General features: G+C 45.8%; 1 protein-coding gene across 7 annotated transcripts in view; it reads left to right on the top strand.

Annotated features, from left to right (window-relative positions):
• The window catches only part of FARS2 (phenylalanyl-tRNA synthetase 2, mitochondrial), a 458022-nt gene that overhangs the window by 314533 nt on the left and 125685 nt on the right, over positions 1 to 17804 (top strand). For all 7 annotated transcript variants that reach the window (XM_081143636.1, XM_081143633.1, XM_081143635.1 and 4 more), the window contains one exon: positions 2284 to 2435. In XM_081143636.1, the coding sequence (XP_080999762.1) occupies positions 2284 to 2435 (152 nt within the window). The remainder of the gene's footprint in view (positions 1 to 2283; positions 2436 to 17804) is intronic.

Raw genomic sequence — 17804 nt, 5'->3', positions numbered from 1 at the left:
CAGTTTTAAAGTTCCTGGTTCTATGACTGTGGAATATCAAGCCCCTACCGGGTCACTTCGCCTGTCCACCTGTAGCCTCTTTGTCCTTCCACATGGCCACTGTCTCCTCGTGTCAGCATGGCGGGGATGGAGGCAGCCTCCATGCCCTGTTTACTCCTCTGCCATCAGCTAGTCCAGTTGGAGAAGAAGGAAGAGCTGAACTGATTCATTGCGATGTCGCCAAGGCTCAAGCTCCGTGATTCGCTCTCACTCAGTCCCTACATTGTCACAGGGACTATGCCGGATGATAGAGATTTGGAGAGTGAAAAAAGACACACATCCTACCCTCAATATTGTAACATGCTGGGAAGACACACATTAAATAGTAACTACACAAGCAGTTGCAGTGAGGAAAAGGACTACGAAAGAGAAGCACAGGGCCGGGCAGTCTGGGGGGATAGTGAGTGCTGTAGCTGAAGGGCAGAAGCAGGGCGGGAGGGCAGGGAGGGGCATATGGAGCAAGTGGCTTAGTGTGCCCAGGAAACCCAATAAGCAGGGCTGTCCTGAGCCTGGAGAACACGAAGAGGCAGAACCTTTTACTGGGGACTTTCCCTGAGAGCAGTGGGAAGCCGGCCACCGGATGGTTTTTAGCACCACTTCTGGGTAAGCACCAGCAAGCCTACATTTCAGTGACCATAGATCTATAGTTATCTTCTTATTTTCAAAACAAAATCTTATTGTCCCTCTCAAAAAAGCAAGTCACAAGCAGAGTAGGTATCCCACATCTGACACATTTTAATTAGTATATTGATTCTTTTAAACTATTATTTAAATTTGTTATAATCTATTAGCTTGAACTAGGTTTGCAATACAACAGTCTGGTTTTTAAACCTGTATTTACTGTAATATATATATTTTTATATATATATACTGTAATATATATATTTTTCATGTTTTGGGGGCCTATATTCTGGCTGACTCTGTTCTTATCATGCTGACTGTTGTCAGTGGATTGCAGATGCTCCCATTTCTGTCATCTTGTCTCACATCAGAGCTCAGCAAATGTGCCACCTCAGTTTGATTAGCCGAAGAGTAGATTTCATGCTAATCTTGGCAATCCCAGCCTTTTATCTAATCTCTCTCAATTTCCATACTGATTAAGTGGCAAAGGGGTGTTGGCAAAGGGTGTGGTCAAAGGAAAAGCAGTTGTAAAACCCCCGAAGTCCTAGCATCTCCAGTTGCTACATTAACCCAGGGATTCTTTATCACAGCATCTGGACTTTAGCAGAGAAGACAGGATGTTTTTCAGGAGCTCTGTTATTTTGTCTGGAGCACCTGGATAGAGCTTAATTATGTTCATTTGAAATGTATGTTCTAAGCTGATGTATTTGTTAGACAACTTTATTGCTATTTCAAGTTGAATAAACATTTGAGTGTTTGGCTTTTCAGAGGTTTTGCCATTTAAAAAATTTTGTACCTTGTCTATTCAGTGATTTACCAAAGGGTTTATAGTGATATCAAGCTTGGTATGAATCAGTTTGTAAATGTGCCCTTCTAACAAATGTATAGCTTTAGCAGATATTCCCTTAGGACTTCATAGTTCTATAATGAAACATTTAACAAAACACTTTTTATAAAATATATATATGATAGCCACATAAACAAGTGCAGTAACTTCTAAAAGTACTTAATTTTAAATGTCTATCCAATATAATGATGAACTAGTAACTCTAGTAAACTGGGAAAAATTGAGGAAATGGCTACATTGTGTTTATCACATCCTTAGAGGCTTAATTTGAAAAAAAACTCCCTAATGACTACCTATCCATTCATTTCATTATTTTAATAGAAGTACTAACAAATAATGACATTACTAATTGAAATATTGGTTTTGACAAGTCCTTACCTATTTCTCCCTTAAAATGGCTCCCTGAAAATACCACAGGAGGTTGATGAATCGCTTGGTAATTAAATTCAAACTTTTCTTCTCTGGTGTTCAAATGGAAAAAACTGAAATGTGATAAATTCATACTGCGTTGTACAGAGTTGAACATTGATAGTGATATAAATATTATAAATGGTGATGCACATGCATGTGATAAGAATCTTTAAGATTCATAATGGAATTTGCTAATTTTGAATATTGACTTATCTTTTAAGTTCATTTTGTTCCTGAAAATTCAAATGCTGAAATAGTGTTTTATGAGCATTTTCTAATTAGCCAAGTGTAATTTTCCACGAAAAATTTAAACATTCTCATGCAGCGAACAAATCAGTCTGTCTTTTCTTCCCTTGTTTTGTCAGCCTCTTAGCAGATACCCTGCTGTGATAAATGACATTTCATTCTGGCTGCCCTCTGAGAATTACGCAGAAAATGATTTCTACGACTTAGTACGAACAATTGGAGGAGACCTGGTGGAGAAAGTTGACCTTATAGACAAGTTTGAACATCCAAAGTAAGTAAAACACTTTCTGATCTTACCCTTCGTTCTCGCTATGTGACAAGTGGCATGCGGAAACCTAAAATAAGGTTTTGCTGAAACCCAATGGATATGAGACAAAATATCTTCTGAATTTATAGTGACTGTATAGCTTATCAGAAAAGCCTTTCATATCCATCCTTTCTGAAGATCTTTCTAAAATGCATTTTAATCTTTCCTGCCTTAGTAAAGAAAGTATGTGAAACAGAGTGTTTGAAGGATCTTGGAGTTTTTTAGGATTGCTTTTGGAAGTGATTCTGTAGCATGTCACATCCCAGGAACGGGGTGAGGCCGGGAGGGGAGTGTGTGGAGAAAAGGTGTTTTGTCAGCCTCCTGGTGACTATTTATTAAGCCAAAGTCGGTATGAGGCCCTAGGATAACATTTAATAACCTACTCAGGACCTCCTTGAGCGGTGCCCCGCTCTCCCTGACACCCCCCGCTGTCTGTCCTGGGGGATTGCTGGTATTCGTGGGAGGCCCCCTCGTCTGGCCTCCTGCCTGTCGCTCTGTTCCCTGCCCCCTCTGTGAGAGCCCCCTCACCGTGTCTGCTCTGCTCCTTCCAGCTCCCTGGCACACGCTCTATTCCGTCTTCGCTTACTCTGCCCCCTCCCTGAGCTCTGCAAGCCCACGTTTCAGTTCCTGTTTCCTTGCTATCTTTTCCCTGAGTTATTTCTGCTTCGTGATTTTCCTCCATAGAGAAATTGCTACATTTGGTTTTTAAAAGTTATTGTAAAATACTTGGCTGGAAACGTCATAGGATTCATTGGCAGCGTCTTTCTATGGCCCCTCTGTCACAGCCCTTATTCTTGGAACTACTTTTAGTTGCCCCGTCAGTGGTCTGCCTGTGACTGCCTCTTGGTCGTTCATTTGAATGGATTAGATTTTCTGAACTGGCCACTTACACAGGGGTGAGGGGTGAGGGGTGAGGGGTGAGGGGTGAGGGGTGAGGGGTGAGGGGTGAGGGGTGAGGGGTGAGGGTGGCTTGGCAGGGAGGGGCTGGTCGTCATTCAGGCCGATTGTTTTCACAACCCAACCGTCAGGCTATCTTTTCCTCCACCTCCAAGAAACCAACTCTCTTTAAATATGGCTCATCCAGCCCTTGAATCTTTGTAGGTCTGCCTCCCACCCCAAATCTACCCGTGTTACAAACAGAAGATTCGCCTTCGTTGACTCCGGTTTCAGTACTTACTGGTGTTATAGGCTTTGCCGAGTATAACCCTCAGTGGGGAGAAATGTCCCTTTGCTGGTGGTTGGGACTGTGTTCAGAGAGATGGCACCCTGTATGGTTCTTCTCTTGGCTACCTCCCATTCTACTTGATTTTGTCTGTTTAGCAGCCTTGAAATATATTTTGGAGCTTGCAGATGATAAGTCTCTTAACTTTACAGAAAATAGACTGAATGTACAGAGTAGCCTGCGTCCCTAACATGATAGCTACCCATTCGGCCCTGTACTTTCATGTGAGAAAGAAGTTTCCAAGAGCACATGACTTATCATTGTTTTCCATTCTTGTTTAATACACAGATAACCGTCTGGAATCAAGGGTTCAGAATCCATTCTTAATTTTTTATTCTCAAGCTCTTGCTTCCTGATATTGACTTCGATCCACCTCTGCCTCTTGTGTTACCACTGTTAAAAGTGACATGAGTAGCCTGTCCGTTCCTGGTTGGAGATGACCAGAGCCTAAAGGTCACTGTGGGATGTTACTGCCCGGGATGTAGTGATGAGAGTAAATGGAAAGCACATGTTAATAGGAGAGAATGCAGGGGGAGTGGGGGAGTATCGGGGTCCTGTGGATGCAGGGACAGACCAGGCAGACAGTCCATTAAAGACAAAAATCACTGGACTGTGTAGGAGTACTGGATTAACTCAGGTCTGCACACAACCCATGGTAACTGGTGAAAGGAGAATTTGTCTACTTCCTTCTGGAGGAGACAGTATCTTTTTTTAAATATATATATATATTTTAAATATGCTTTTATTGATTTTTAGAGAGAGAGGAAGGGAGAGGGATAGAGGAAACATCAATGAGAGAAAAACATCATTGATTGGCTGCCTCCTACTTGCCCCCTACTGGGGATCGAGCCTGCAACCTGGGCATGTGCCCTGACCAGGAATTGAACCATGATCTCCAGTTCATGGGTCGACGCTCAACCACTGAGCGATGCCAGCCAGGCAAGAAGACAATACTTTTGATTGGAAATTTGAAAACAAACAACCGGCCAAAAAATACTTGTATCACTGATCATACTGTCTCTTAAAATAAATGTTAAGCAAACATTTAAGTTCTCTCATTTTGGAGCTATGCCAAATGATTACCCTGTCCAGAGAGCCTGCCTATCTTAATAAGGGGCTTGATGACTAGAGTGCGGTTCCTTTGGCAGAGATTGCTGATCACCTCTCAATATCCAACCCTATGTTTTAAAAATAACATAGTTTTGATTTTTTTTTTTTTTAATCTAAGCAGTTTGTCAGCCAACGAAAAGTCTATACTCGGTGTATCTATGTGGACAAGTTCAGCCAGTGGTTTATAAGAAACGTTCAGTGGTATTTCCAGAGGTCTCCTTAAAAGTTGGGCTGAGGCTGTCCTTTTTCCTTCCTGCCACCTGGATTGGATATATTGGCTGGTACTTTGGCAACCAGTCTGGACAGCAGTGTGACCTTGGTAGTAGAAGCTGCGTGGAGTGCAGCCTGGGTCTCGAGACACTGGAGTATCAGTCAGCCTTGGACTTTATAGAGAGACAGTATCTTGTTTAAGCCACGTCTTCATTACTGGTAACCAAAGTAGGGACAAGCAAGCCTGGCTCTATAGCACTGAGGAAAAGAACACATTATTTGGTCATGGTGGCTCATTGTGGAACGATTCTTAGGAAGTATCTAGGGCAGGAGGTGACAAACTGCTGCTGTTAAAGAACAGATAATAAATCTTTTTTACTTTGTGGGCCATATGGTCTCTATCACATCTACTCCACTCTGCCCTTCTGAAAGCAGCCTTAGATATGACAAAATCAAATGATCACGGCCATGTTCCAATAAAGCTTTAATTATAAAAACAGGTGGTCAGAAGGATTTGGCCTGTAATTTGCTCACCCCTGATAAAGGGGAAGGAGACACATGTAATGTCTTAAAAGACCCTCCACTCACAGATTCTGAAATCCTCCTGAAGGGGGTCATTCTTCCTTGAGTACCTGGCACCCTCCCCGTCTCCTCCCACTTGGGTAGTGGCAAGTGAAGGTCACCTGACCTTGTACTCATCAGTGCATACCTTGACCTCAAGATTTATCTCATTTATTATCTAAACACATCAATAAACTATGACCAGATAATCCAAAAGAGCTCTGACCCCTTCTTTACCTAATATCCAAAACTGAGGAGTGCTGGCACTGAGTACAAGGCCACTCTCTGAAATAAACAAGTACTGTTGTTTGAACAAGATGTTTCAGAGACTTAACTGCTAAATTGAGCCTAATTTTATAATGTTAAACAAATGGGCAATATTTTTTCTTGATTACAAATAACAGTTTGTGCCCCAAAGGAAGACAGTTGTTCAGGTTAGAAGAGGCTGGCGTTTTGTTCCAGTTCATCATTCAGAATCTTCTCCCAAGTACATTCACCACTTACTCTCTAGGCCACTTACTGTGCAGAAGAGTGTTTGTAGTTCCAGATTTCATGTCACGAAAAGGAGAGCAAGGATTAATCAGCCCTGGGGAGGAGAGCTGGGGTCACTGTGATACCTTTGAAATATTGTCCTGTATGCACATACTATGTACTGAGGAGGCGCAGTTGCTCAAAATATTTCTTACGCTGGTGCAGGAGAAAGAGCAGAGAAGAGCAAAAGGAAACTAACCATTGTCTCAACTGCTGACACCTCGTTTGGGGAAGCGAGCCAGTGTCTTCTGAATTGTAGAGATGGACTATAAAGTAAACTGGACTTGAATAGGACAGATTTGGTTTGAGTTTCAGGCGGAACTCTTTGAAAGTTAAAATGGAATTTTAAAAGAAGTATTTGATCTGACCACAAAAAAGGGGTGGTAGTGCAGCAGGGGCTGGCTGGAGATGTCCCCAAAGCAGTTCTGCTCACAGCCTTGCACCTGGATCCTGGGGCTGCTGCTTACCGTGCCACATCCTGTTCAGACAGCGTGGACACGTTTCCTGGGTCCCCGCAGTTGTCAGGGCCTGGTGAGGCCAAGCTGCTAGAGGTGAGCATGCTGAACTGTGGCCGCCAGAGGAGTCTCCCCTCTCCCCAGCCCTACTTGGTCTTCATAGTTATAGTTTAGAAAGTTTCCCAGAAGTACAGGCAGACCTCGCTTTACAGTGCTTCACCTTATGTGCTTTGCCGATACTGCATTTTTATCAACGTGGAGGTAAGACCTCCACCAGCAAAAAGATTGCAATTCCTGAAGGCTCAGACAATGCTTATAATTTTTTAGCAGGGAAGTAGTTTTAATTGTGGCATGTACATTGGGTTTTTAGAAATAATGCTATTGCACCCTAGCCTGTTTGGCTCAGTGGTTAGAGCATCGGCCCTCGAACTGAAGGGTCCCGGGTTCGATTCCAGGCAAGGACACACACCGCGGTTGCAGGCTCATCCCCAGCCCCGGTTGGGGCCTGTGCGGGAGGCAACCAATCGATGTCTCTCTCACATCGATGTTTCTCTCCCTCTCCCCCTTCCACTTCCTCTGAAAAAACAATGGAAAAAATATCCTCTGGTGAGGATAAAAAGAAAGAAATAATGTTATCACACACTTAATAGACTACAGCACACTGTAAATATAACTTTAATAGGCATTGGGAAACCAAAAAATTTGTGTGACTCGCTTTGTTGCGATCTTCTCTTTATTGCAGTGGTCTGGAACCCACAGTATCTTGGAGCTATGCCTGTGGGTATGCTAGGACATTTGTCTTCATCTTTAACAGAACTCTGAAGAGGGACTTCACCACGAGAGGCTTTCTCGGGGTGGCCGGCCCCTCTTCTGAGCGGGCATGAGCTGTGGACATTACCTGGTCATCAGTCTTCATGGTGTGGTGTGGGTGAGGCAGTTCAGGTGACTCCCCCTGTCTCCTTCCCGCCCTCCAATCTTTCCTTCTTTCTTTTTCTGGCGTGTTTAGGTGATTTTCTTTGTCAAATAGCGCCCAATAAAAGTGCAAACACATAAAACTTTGAAGATAAAAAAGGTGGAGATTTAGCTGTCACCTAACACTCTAGCACAACTCGTAACATTTTACATTTCCCTAGTCTTGACTTTTTCCATACCTGTGCATCCAGTGGCATGTGACCCTGGACTGTTGAAGACGGTACGTGCTTTGTGTTATGCCCCTGTTGGTTCTGGGGCAGGGCTTTTCGTCCTCTGTTCTACTGATATTTGGGGCCAGGTGATCCTTTGTTGTGGGCTGCCCTGTGCATTGTAGATGTTTAGTAGCGCCTCAGGCCTGAACTCACTAGATATCAGTAGCACACACTCAACCCCACTCCCTGTGACAATCAGAAATGTCTCCAGACATTGTCAAATGTCCTATGACAGGCAGAGTTGCCCTGTTGATATATCATTTAGCAGAGAATATTTCATTTTCTTTTGAAAAAGGCTTCTTACAGTCATTCACTATTTTATGTTATGACCAGCTGGGAGAAGGGATAGAAGGATGGCACAAGGGGAGGTGTGTCAGTGGTGGTTCTTGTGCTTCCAAGGAACACACTTGATCCAACAGGAAAAGCTGGACAGACCTTCCAGGCTTCAGAAAGAGTGGTAACTAAGGCGGGGTCTGACTTCTATCTCCATCACTCTTTCTTCTTCTTCTTTAATCCTCACCTGTGGACAGATATGTTTTTATTGATTTTTAAAGAGAAGAAAGGGAGGGAGAGAGAGAGAAACATCGATGTGCGAGAGAAACATCTATTGGTTGTTGCCTCCCTTACATGTCCCAACCAGGGATCGAACCTACAACCTTTGGTGTATGGGATGACGCCCCAACCAACTGAGCCACCTGCCAGGGCTCCATCACTCTTTCTGTGGTATGTCTACCAATTTTTACTCCTCTGTTGCATTTTATTTTCTCACACCCACTCTCTCTTTCCTTGCCTTCCCACCACATAGCTTCTGCTCTTTCAGATCGTACAGAGTTCAGTGTGCCCTGCCCAGCTCCTGATTCTAAATGACCTTCAGGTTCCAGCTCTCAGCACCACTGCAAGTCTCTTGCCCATTTCTAACTCTCAACAAAGTAAACCATTGGGCCTAACTCAACTTTTCTCGCTGGCAAGCTGGTGGACAGGCTCCACTCAAGTCAAATTCCTGCCCTTAGTCTAATTAACCTCATGGGTCAAGTGGACAGGCCTCTGACCTTAATTTACAAGTCAGTAATAGATATTTCTTTGTTTTTTTTCTTTAACCTGAACTCAGTAGATTTTCACTCAGGCATTACCATTTTTATATTTCCTTGAATTTTATGCAAAGAGACATGCCATAAATATATTTAGCAACTGATTCTTGAGTTCCTGTGTTATAAGAAATATTGGGCTAATTGGAACCACAAAGATTTTTGGGGCAAGATCCTAGTTTTTATGGAGCCAAACAACACAGGAAAATGAGCTAGCCTAAGGTGACAGTAAGGTTAGTTAAGCCTAATAAAAGGTCTGTACAGTTTCTTTCGCATAACTGATGCTCAGTAAGCTTTCATTGATTTAAAATAAGAGGCACGTGTCTAGGGCTATATAGATGCAGAGGAAAGAGACCATTGGCCGGGGGGGATTTTCCAAGGAGACAGGATGGCAAGCGCTCTATGTCTGTCTACCTTCTGATACCTTGTGAACAAGATGCACTTAATCTCGATTCTAATCAATGTGAGCACATTCTCTTTAGTAGAAAACTTGAGTTTCTGTAAAAAGAACTCTGGGTTTTTAGATTCTTTTTTTTGCCAGGACAGATTCACTGTGGTGGCCACTTTGAGAGGAGGGGGTTTGTTTATGGATACACCTGAGTCAGAACTGGGGCGCTGTTCGGGAGCAAGGCGGATATAAGGCCAGAGACCTTCTACACCTGGGTCCTCTGGCTTTGTTCCTCTCCTGGCCCCTCCTGGGCGGTGTCCGTATCACCCACCCCTTCCCCTGCTCAGACACATGTTACATTTCCACCTCTTTCTGCTTTGGCCAAAGTCTTTCCTGGCCAGTCCTGTCCATCAGTGATCCCAGTACAAGTTCTGGAAAGAACTAACCTAATTGGCTGACAGACATCATCCCTTTTGGGCAGAGCCCTTTGTACCCCGCCTCCTGGGGTTCTGGGCAGTCTGTGGGTGGACAACTGTTGGGTCAAGAGCCCACTGTTGACCTAGTTAGGGACCATTAGTAAGGCAGCCCAGCCCACGATCTAGAACAAGAAGCCCCAGGCTGGGTATTGTCAACCAGGAGGATTCATTGGACAATTTTTCAGAATAAATACCCAAGTACCACGTTCCTCTTACCCCACCAGTCTCTCCGTGTATAGAACTCTGTGTAACTGCTAATTGGTGGCTCATTCATATCTTTACTCTGTGTTCACATCTGAACTTTTCTAGCCTGTTGCACTTGGTGAGCCTCCTTAGGTGGAACCGTGTATGCTGGTAGCTCGCGTCCGTCTTCCCAGTGTCCGCGCTGGGGAGGGGGGCTCCCTGCAGGACGCTCGGCGGATGGTAATTTGGTCCCTCTTCGTTCCCTTAGTGGAGCTTTTCTGAGGACTGGAGGTAGTTCATGGCCTGAGATGCAGAGGCAGTGTAGTACAATGCAAAGAGCTCAGAATTCAGGGTCAGAAGCCATGGGTGGAGTCTTAAATGTCCATGTCCAATATGTATGACATCGGGACTTTCTGAGCCTCAGTTTCCTCATCTGCCACTGAGAGTATAATATCGTCCTGAAATGGTAGCTGCAAAAATTACATGCGCCTGTATATGTAAAATGCTGTGAAAACTGCACAGAGTTCTTTAAAAAGTGTTAGCTATTAGAGTAAAAAAACAGCAGTTTTCACAATCAGCCTATCTTGTTTAGTAAAATAAAGAATAACCTTATGCAGCTAGGAGTCTGAGATTTGGCAGCCACATACGTATGACTGTGACATCCTGGCAGTAATGAGAGCAGAGTGAGACTTTATATAAAACTGTCCTCTGAAATGATGCACATTCTCCCTGCAGCAGAAGGAGTCAACTTATAATCAGAAAATAAAGAAATTCTTTGTAAATTGGCATAGATGCTGGTCAGCAGAGCTGTGTTGTCCCTGTGGCTGTTCTCTGGGTTGTGTGTTGGGAAAATGCCATGGACAGTGGCAGGTGGGATGACATGTCTGGTTTGCAGTCACTCCCTGGTCTTGTTCCTTTTGATAGAACCAAATAAGTGCAGTTATTTGAACTTAAAGATGGGTCAGCAATGAAAAGCCAACCACAGCTAATCTCGGGAGGCTTGTCAGAAGTCGCGTCCCCTTGAACCTGACAGCGTGCGGTCCGAGGAGATGGCGCGAGGCAGCCGGGCCTGCTGCAGCTCCCTCCTGGCTTCTTTTCCTTCCCTCATTTTTATCGCAGTGCTGGTGGCATGAGCGTAAGAACCTTTATTGTTGCGGTTCAGGCGGCGCAGAAGGCAATTCTAAGGAAACTATTTTTAGCCTGGATATTTGTTGCTCCCTACCTTCCCGCACTCTCCTCCTTCTCAGAGCCGCCTTTTAAAGCAGCCCAGGAAGGGTGCATTTCCTCGCTGCCACCGAGCAGCCCTGTTGGCCACCGGTGTTAGGCAAATTAAAACACAATTAGTTCTGTTCCCAGATACCCTGTTCCGCCTCGTGCCCCAGCCTGTCACCCTTTGCTGAATGATTCTTTGGGATTACCGTCAGCGCTGAACTGGCAGGACCCCAGGAGTAGCATCTGGGCACAGAGCAGGAGGGAGCAGAGAGACTGCCTGACAACAGCTAGGACAAGGAAAGGGGCCGGGCGCGGAGTGAGCTGCACCTGCAGTGAGCGATCCACTGCGCTACAGCCACCTTTGTGGAATTACCAGAGGAGCCCCTTTTTCCTCTCTAACTTCCAGTTGGCGGTTTTCAGGGGGTCTTTGGATACTGTCTTCCCTCGGCATCCCATGTACCTGTTTGTGGTGCGGAGATCGAGTACCCTCTTTCCAAGATGCAAGATAAGAGTAACTCACGTCTGTGTCTCACCCCAACAGTGCTGATCACATCGAAGCAAATTAAAATGCGCACCAAGGGCAGCCTGCGAGGGAAAAATAAGTCAGAATTACTGGTATAAATGGGATGGGAAGGGGCAGTCCCTCCCCATCATTTTGGGCAACTGTAAGGCCCTAAATTGTTTTGGGTCTTTAAATGTGTTATCCCAGTCCATAGGTGACTTCTTTCAACTGACTACCACCCAAATTCAGCGGCCAGAGCCACCTCCCCCGTCCCCGCCCACCTCCACTGTCTGTTCCTGTCAGTTACCTTGCTTTCCTCACCCACAGGTGCCACAGTTAATGATATATCTTAATAACCAAAAGATGTACGAATCCACTGTACAACCTCAGAATTGTACATAGGGTAACCAAGCAGTAATCTTAATTATGGATTTCGGAGTTGAATCTCTAAAGACGGGCCTGGGATTTGTAAGGAGGGTGTAGGGATCTCCAGGTGATACCTCTGAGTCATTCTTCAAAAATTAAAATTCCTGCTTGGCCAGGCATGGCTCAGCAGTTGAGCATCAACCTAGGATCCAGGAGATTGTAGTTTGATACCCCGTCAGGGCACATGCCCAGGTTGCAGGCTTGATCCCCAGTCGGGGGTGTGCAGGAGGCAGCCAGTCAATGACTCTCTCATCCTTGATGCTTTTATCTCTCTCCCTCTCCCTTCCTCTCTCTGAAATCAATAAAAATATATATTTTTTAAATTAAAATTCCTGGACAGCAGAGATGGCCTTGGCGGACCTGGCTTCCCCTTGCTGGTCTCCTCCTGAGCAGGAAGCAAGCCCTTTTCTGCTGCCAATCCCTGTGGGCTCTGGCATCACAGAGGCCAGGGCACGCCTCGCCGTGCACAGGCCAGGGGGTAGCGCCCTGTGGAGCAGTCCCCGTGTCTCTCCAGCTAGTTATGTTCCTTAACTTCGTCATAACTCAGGCTCAAGCAGCAGCAAGGAGGGTGTACAAAAGAAGGCAGGGAGCAGGTTCAAAACGGGCTGAGAGGTCTACTCCAGGGGGAGGGACCCGTGGTTTGCACAGGTGGCCCAAACAGCACCCGCGGTCTAAGGCATCCTGTTAGGGACGTCTGGTAGAAGGCCAAGCAGTCAGTGAGCGCAGCCGAGGAGCGTGGTGGAGAGACAGGCGGTCACAGAGAAGCCAGGCTTAGGGGCGGCATTCAGTCCTGAGGGAGTCACAGGTGGGCTTAGTTACAGGGGAGTGTGGACGCCGCTTTCCTTCTCTTGCAGCCGAACCCCGGGTAGGGCTGCCAGGAGGCTGGCGAGTGCTGGTGAGTGCTGGCCAGGCTCTTGATTGTCTCCTCTTTAGATTTGGGAGTGGGCATGAGTCTAAGACCTGGGGTGAGGAGGTGGGCAGATCATCATAAAACCCAGGAAACCAGCAGGTCTTTACAGGAGCTTCAAGTTGTTTGTTTGTCTTGTTTTGTTTTAATAGTGTGTAGGGTCGCTGGGATTTACTTATTCAAACGTCATTTGGAGTCAGGGAAGGTGTTATTGATGGGAATTTAATCGGGTGTCCAGTGAGGAAAAAACAAGGTAGAATGTTCCATAAGATTTATATGAAGAGAAGGACACCTCAGGACAATGTAGTGCAAGTAGGGGGACCCTGTGTTGATGGGGGCCACTTGTGGCAGTAAGAGGACTAGTCAAGACACTTAGGAGATGAATTAGGGAGCTTGTATTCAGATATCCTGAGCATGCTCACGCAACCTCAGTCTCAAGAAAACCTGACTCATGTATTTCTGGAAGTCTCAAGGGTGTTTTATAGATGTTCACAAGCAAGCTTGCTTCCACTGGACGTGACAGTGCCCCTCTGTGGGTCCCAGGGTTTCTTGCTGGGCCTCGCTGGCCCTGTGCTGCCCCAGCCGGCACACCTTTGCTGAGACACTCCTGGTGTCCTAAGGGTTTTCAGGCTTGCGCAGAGCTATGCCTTCCCCCACAGGCGTCCTGCTTCTCTCCTGGGACTCCAGCAGCTGTGCTGTGAACCCCACCTTCCCGCCTGCCTTGTAGGGCCCTTCCCCCAGCCCGCTCCTTAGGCCTTTCCCCTCAGATAAGCACATGCAAAGAAAGGCTTGGGGATGTCAGTGTAGACCTGACTAAATCTCTGTTCAGGCTAAAAATCTTCTCCGTGGGAGCACCATTTAGATCTGAGGACAAAAATTAATAAAGTGCCAGTTGCCTTATAACCTTTTGTGAACGTAACTACTTTGTAAGATGTCTTACGTGTGTAATATTCTCCCAGGAGAAAGAAAACCTCACAAAAATGTTGAGATTCTCTGTTCGGCAGATAGGGCTATTTGTCTTAGCCTCCATTGCCTCCTGAAGGAAGGTGACAATAGAGAGATGAGGAGAGAGGAAACTTGTCGTGAAAATTAAGCAGGTGAGATATTGTGCAGGAGATGACAGCTGTGGTCTAGACATTTGCACAGGACTTGATCGCTTACCCCAGCACTGCTTACGTATGGGGACTTCTCCCGGCAGGCCATCTGTCTCAGTGTCCTTGGCGTACAGGTTGAAATTCCGCAGTAATGGTGTCCTAAGCATTTCTAGCGCGGTCTTCTGTTTTAGCAGTTACATTGTATTTATTCATTTTTCTACCATTGTTCTGTGCGTTACTGCCAAGCACCGGGCCCTGAACTTTCTGGAATATTTGGGATGTAGAGCATAGTTAGTACTCAGTACACATTTTTGATGAGTGAATTATAAAGGAAAAGAAAGTTGAGCAACAAGGTGTGTTATCTGTTCTCGGGATATAACTGGCATCCCTTCCTATGTGAGCCAAAAAGATACCCCAGTGGGGGCCATTTTCCAGTTGGGCTATCGGAACTCTTTGCAATTGATTATGGCGACTTCTTGCAGGACAGAAAAACAGTGGGTGGGGATTGTTCCTTAGGGACAGGAACTGAGTTGAAATCAGTAATTGGGTTCTGAGTAAACTGCTGGTTTAAAAATAATGTACTTTGGACCAAATGTTTGGGTAGAGAAAAGTACTTTTAAGAAGGTTGGCTACATTATTCCATGTAAAATATATAAAATATATAAAATATAAAATATATTTTAAAGCTGAGTTCCCAGAACCAGAAAACTGCGGAGTTGGCAATATGCAAATTATTCACGGTTACCTAGGAAACCCTTTTCTGATTGGAAGAGAGGAAATCACAGGATTCGCTAGAAATTCAAGGACTCGAATTATAATATGTTTGAATGTTTGCCACAAGCCGAGGAGCTAGTAGAATTTTTGAAAGAAGGCAACATGAAAGGAAGAAAAAAGCTGTGTATGGGAAAGACAGAAACTCAGATCCCACGGGAGTTTCCGAGCCAGGGGCCGCCCTGTTTGGAGCAGTAGGAGCGGCGGGGCCCTGCCGGGCTGCGGGCGCCTCCCGGGGCTTCTCCCGCAGGAGGGCCTCCTGGGGGCGCCTGCAGGTGGGCGCGGCCTGCGCCCTGGGCGCGGGTCTGCCCGGGGGCGCCTGGCAAAGCCGGCCTCGGAAGGCCTTACCTGCGTTACATGGTGCGGGACGGAGCGCTGAGCCGCGTCTGCCCGCGGCTCCCACGGTGGGAGACGGTGACCGGGAGAGGCCGAGACGGACGGACGGACAGTGCCGGCTGGACAGTGCCCGCGTGGCCGCCGCCGCCGCCCGCAGCTCGGTGGGCCCTCCGCCCTCGCTGCCGTGAGGGAGTGTAGTGCCCCCACGGGTTGATGTGGGTTTCCGTCACTTGAGACCAAACGAGTTTGAAGGCACCTGCAATGGCAAACCTTCGGCTCTGCCAGCGGGCAAGAAGGGGGGCCGCAAGCTGAGTGCGCACCTGGGCGACCCGGGGCCGCAGAGACCAGGCTTGGCCCTCAGGCTCCAGTGTTCCTCCTCCGTGTAAACGTTGTCTGTTTTTCTCTTAGCTAAAGTAGCTAAAAATTAATGCTATCTCAAGTCACGATTCATTCATTCCATTGAATACGTATTGAATACTTACCGTGGGTGAGGTGATATTTATATCTGATATTTATGGCTGGGAGATATAAAAATGATTTTTTAAAATGAGCTCTTGTCTTTAAGGAGTTTACTGTCTGACAAGTCGGTGCACATAGATATTTGCAATTCAGTGTGAAAAGTGTCTTAAATGAGAGATGCACGACCATGATTTCTAAGAAGGGTAGCACCTTACCCGGCCTTCAATGCTCAAAACCGTTTCCAGATCACGATTCAGCTAATCTTGAAAGACAAACAGGAATTAGATATGGAAAGGGCCACGAATTCCGGGCAGAATGGACAGAGTGACAGACATGTGAGAGGGACTTAGTGTGACCCGTATATAGGAAGCACCGAGGAAAGGGAAGACATGACGCAGGGTGCGTTGGAAGACCTTGTTCCCTTATGAAAATGTGGGCTTACCACTAGAACACGTGGGGAGCCAGTGGGCTAATTCAGCCGTTCGCAGTTTGTAAATAATTACCTGTCTTGAAAGTGTTGGCCGGGGACTTCTTGAGTTTTAAGTAGGACGCAAGAACGTTGACCTAATGCGCATGAGAGAGGCATATACCCGACCGTTGGAGCTCCAGGCATGACTGAGATGCTCAGTAAGTGTCAGTACCAAAGAGGCAGAGGAAGGAACCCCAGAGAAGGCCCAGGGGGTGGGAGTGAGTGAAGGGACTCAGAAGAGTGATGCAGGAGGTCGAGGCAGAGAAGCAGAGGCTGAGGGATGAAAGCCATGGAAGGTACAGACTTGCAGAAGTGAGGTTACAGCGTGCAGTAGGGCCATAGGCAAGACCACATAGATCTGGCCATTAGGAAGTCTTCCAAATTGAGATCAATAATAGAGAATACTTTGGATAATCCTATTTCTTCACATCTCCCTCCTGTTGTGCCTTCACTTATATTTATTCCACAAAAATTAATTAGGGACTACTTGATTTAATGGTTATATGCAGAGGGTTGGTGTGTTAGTGAACAAACAATGTCCTAACCCTGGTCATTAGACCAGCCTCTTCCACGCTGTGTGTCTGGTCATTTTCATTTGGAACAGTGCTGTAGAGAACTCTCACTCCTCTGCCTCTCACTTGTTTTTATTTCCCCTCCCCTATAGTTCAGTTAAAGGGTAAAAGGAGACAGCTGAGATCTCTAGGTCTTCTCTGAAAAGATAATTAGAGATCAGTCCACTCTAGGCACTTCAGATATGCCTCATTAAATTCAAGGTGTTCAACTTAAGAAAGGAGATGGCATGCAAATTAAGACCAGAAGATATGAATGGATTTTGGAATTTGAACAATATTTTGATCAGCATTTCTTAAAATGGCCTGGGGGGGGGAGGCGACCTCCTTCTCTTCAGTTTTATATGGCAGGGGACTGTGCTGCGTGGAATTGCCTCCCCCAAAGGCCGAGTCCACCCCTTAGGGACAGAAGTGCAATACAATACAAAGTACACACAGTTCTTGAAATTAGACCTGACCTCCACTCACATCTCAAGCCAAAAATAGCCTCTCCGAAATGAGAGAAAGAAAGCCAGGAAAGGAAGGTGCGAGGAACATATTGCGAGGAAAACAGAGAAGAGCTGATCATATTTAGAAAGTTATTTTTGCAAACCTGGATAGAATCAGTGAATACCTATGCAACCAACTTCATTTCAGGATTCCTACTGCAAGAGAATTTATTTAAATATGAATCCCAAATAATATCATTCATGTCTGATACAGGAATATATGTGGCAATATTAAACAGATCAAATTCTTTAGAAGACTAGTCTGAAGAGAACCTATTCTTAGCATAGTTTAAGTAAAGGAGATCAATATAGATATTGAAGATGGAAAAATCCTAATAGTTCATAGAAAACTAAAATTCAAGGTCCCTCCAACCTTCAAAGCAGAGCTGTTTTAAGTGCTTCTCAGAAAACAGATTTCTTAGAGATGTGAGCGGGGGTCTACCAGGGCAGTGGGCCGCCTGCACCTCCACATCTCCATGACACCCTGCCCTTAATGACCTAAGATCTTGGGTGCTGCCCTGACGCTCAGGCAGCTTTGCTCAGCCAATGGCCGGACAAACTGGAGACCTGAAATTGGACCCCATAACGGGACCAGGTGTATCCATTTATGTATTGTAATTATACTGATTATTTTAAATAATACTTTTACTTCGGTTTCCTGCTGGCAATACAAGGAGGATATTTTTTCTTCTAGC

The sequence above is a fragment of the Miniopterus schreibersii genome (genome assembly GCF_964146895.1).
Source record: "Miniopterus schreibersii genome assembly, chromosome: 8".
Lineage (NCBI taxonomy): Eukaryota > Metazoa > Chordata > Mammalia > Chiroptera > Miniopteridae > Miniopterus > Miniopterus schreibersii.
Note: the sequence above shows the minus strand (reverse complement) of the source record. Positions and strands in the feature narration are given on the sequence as shown.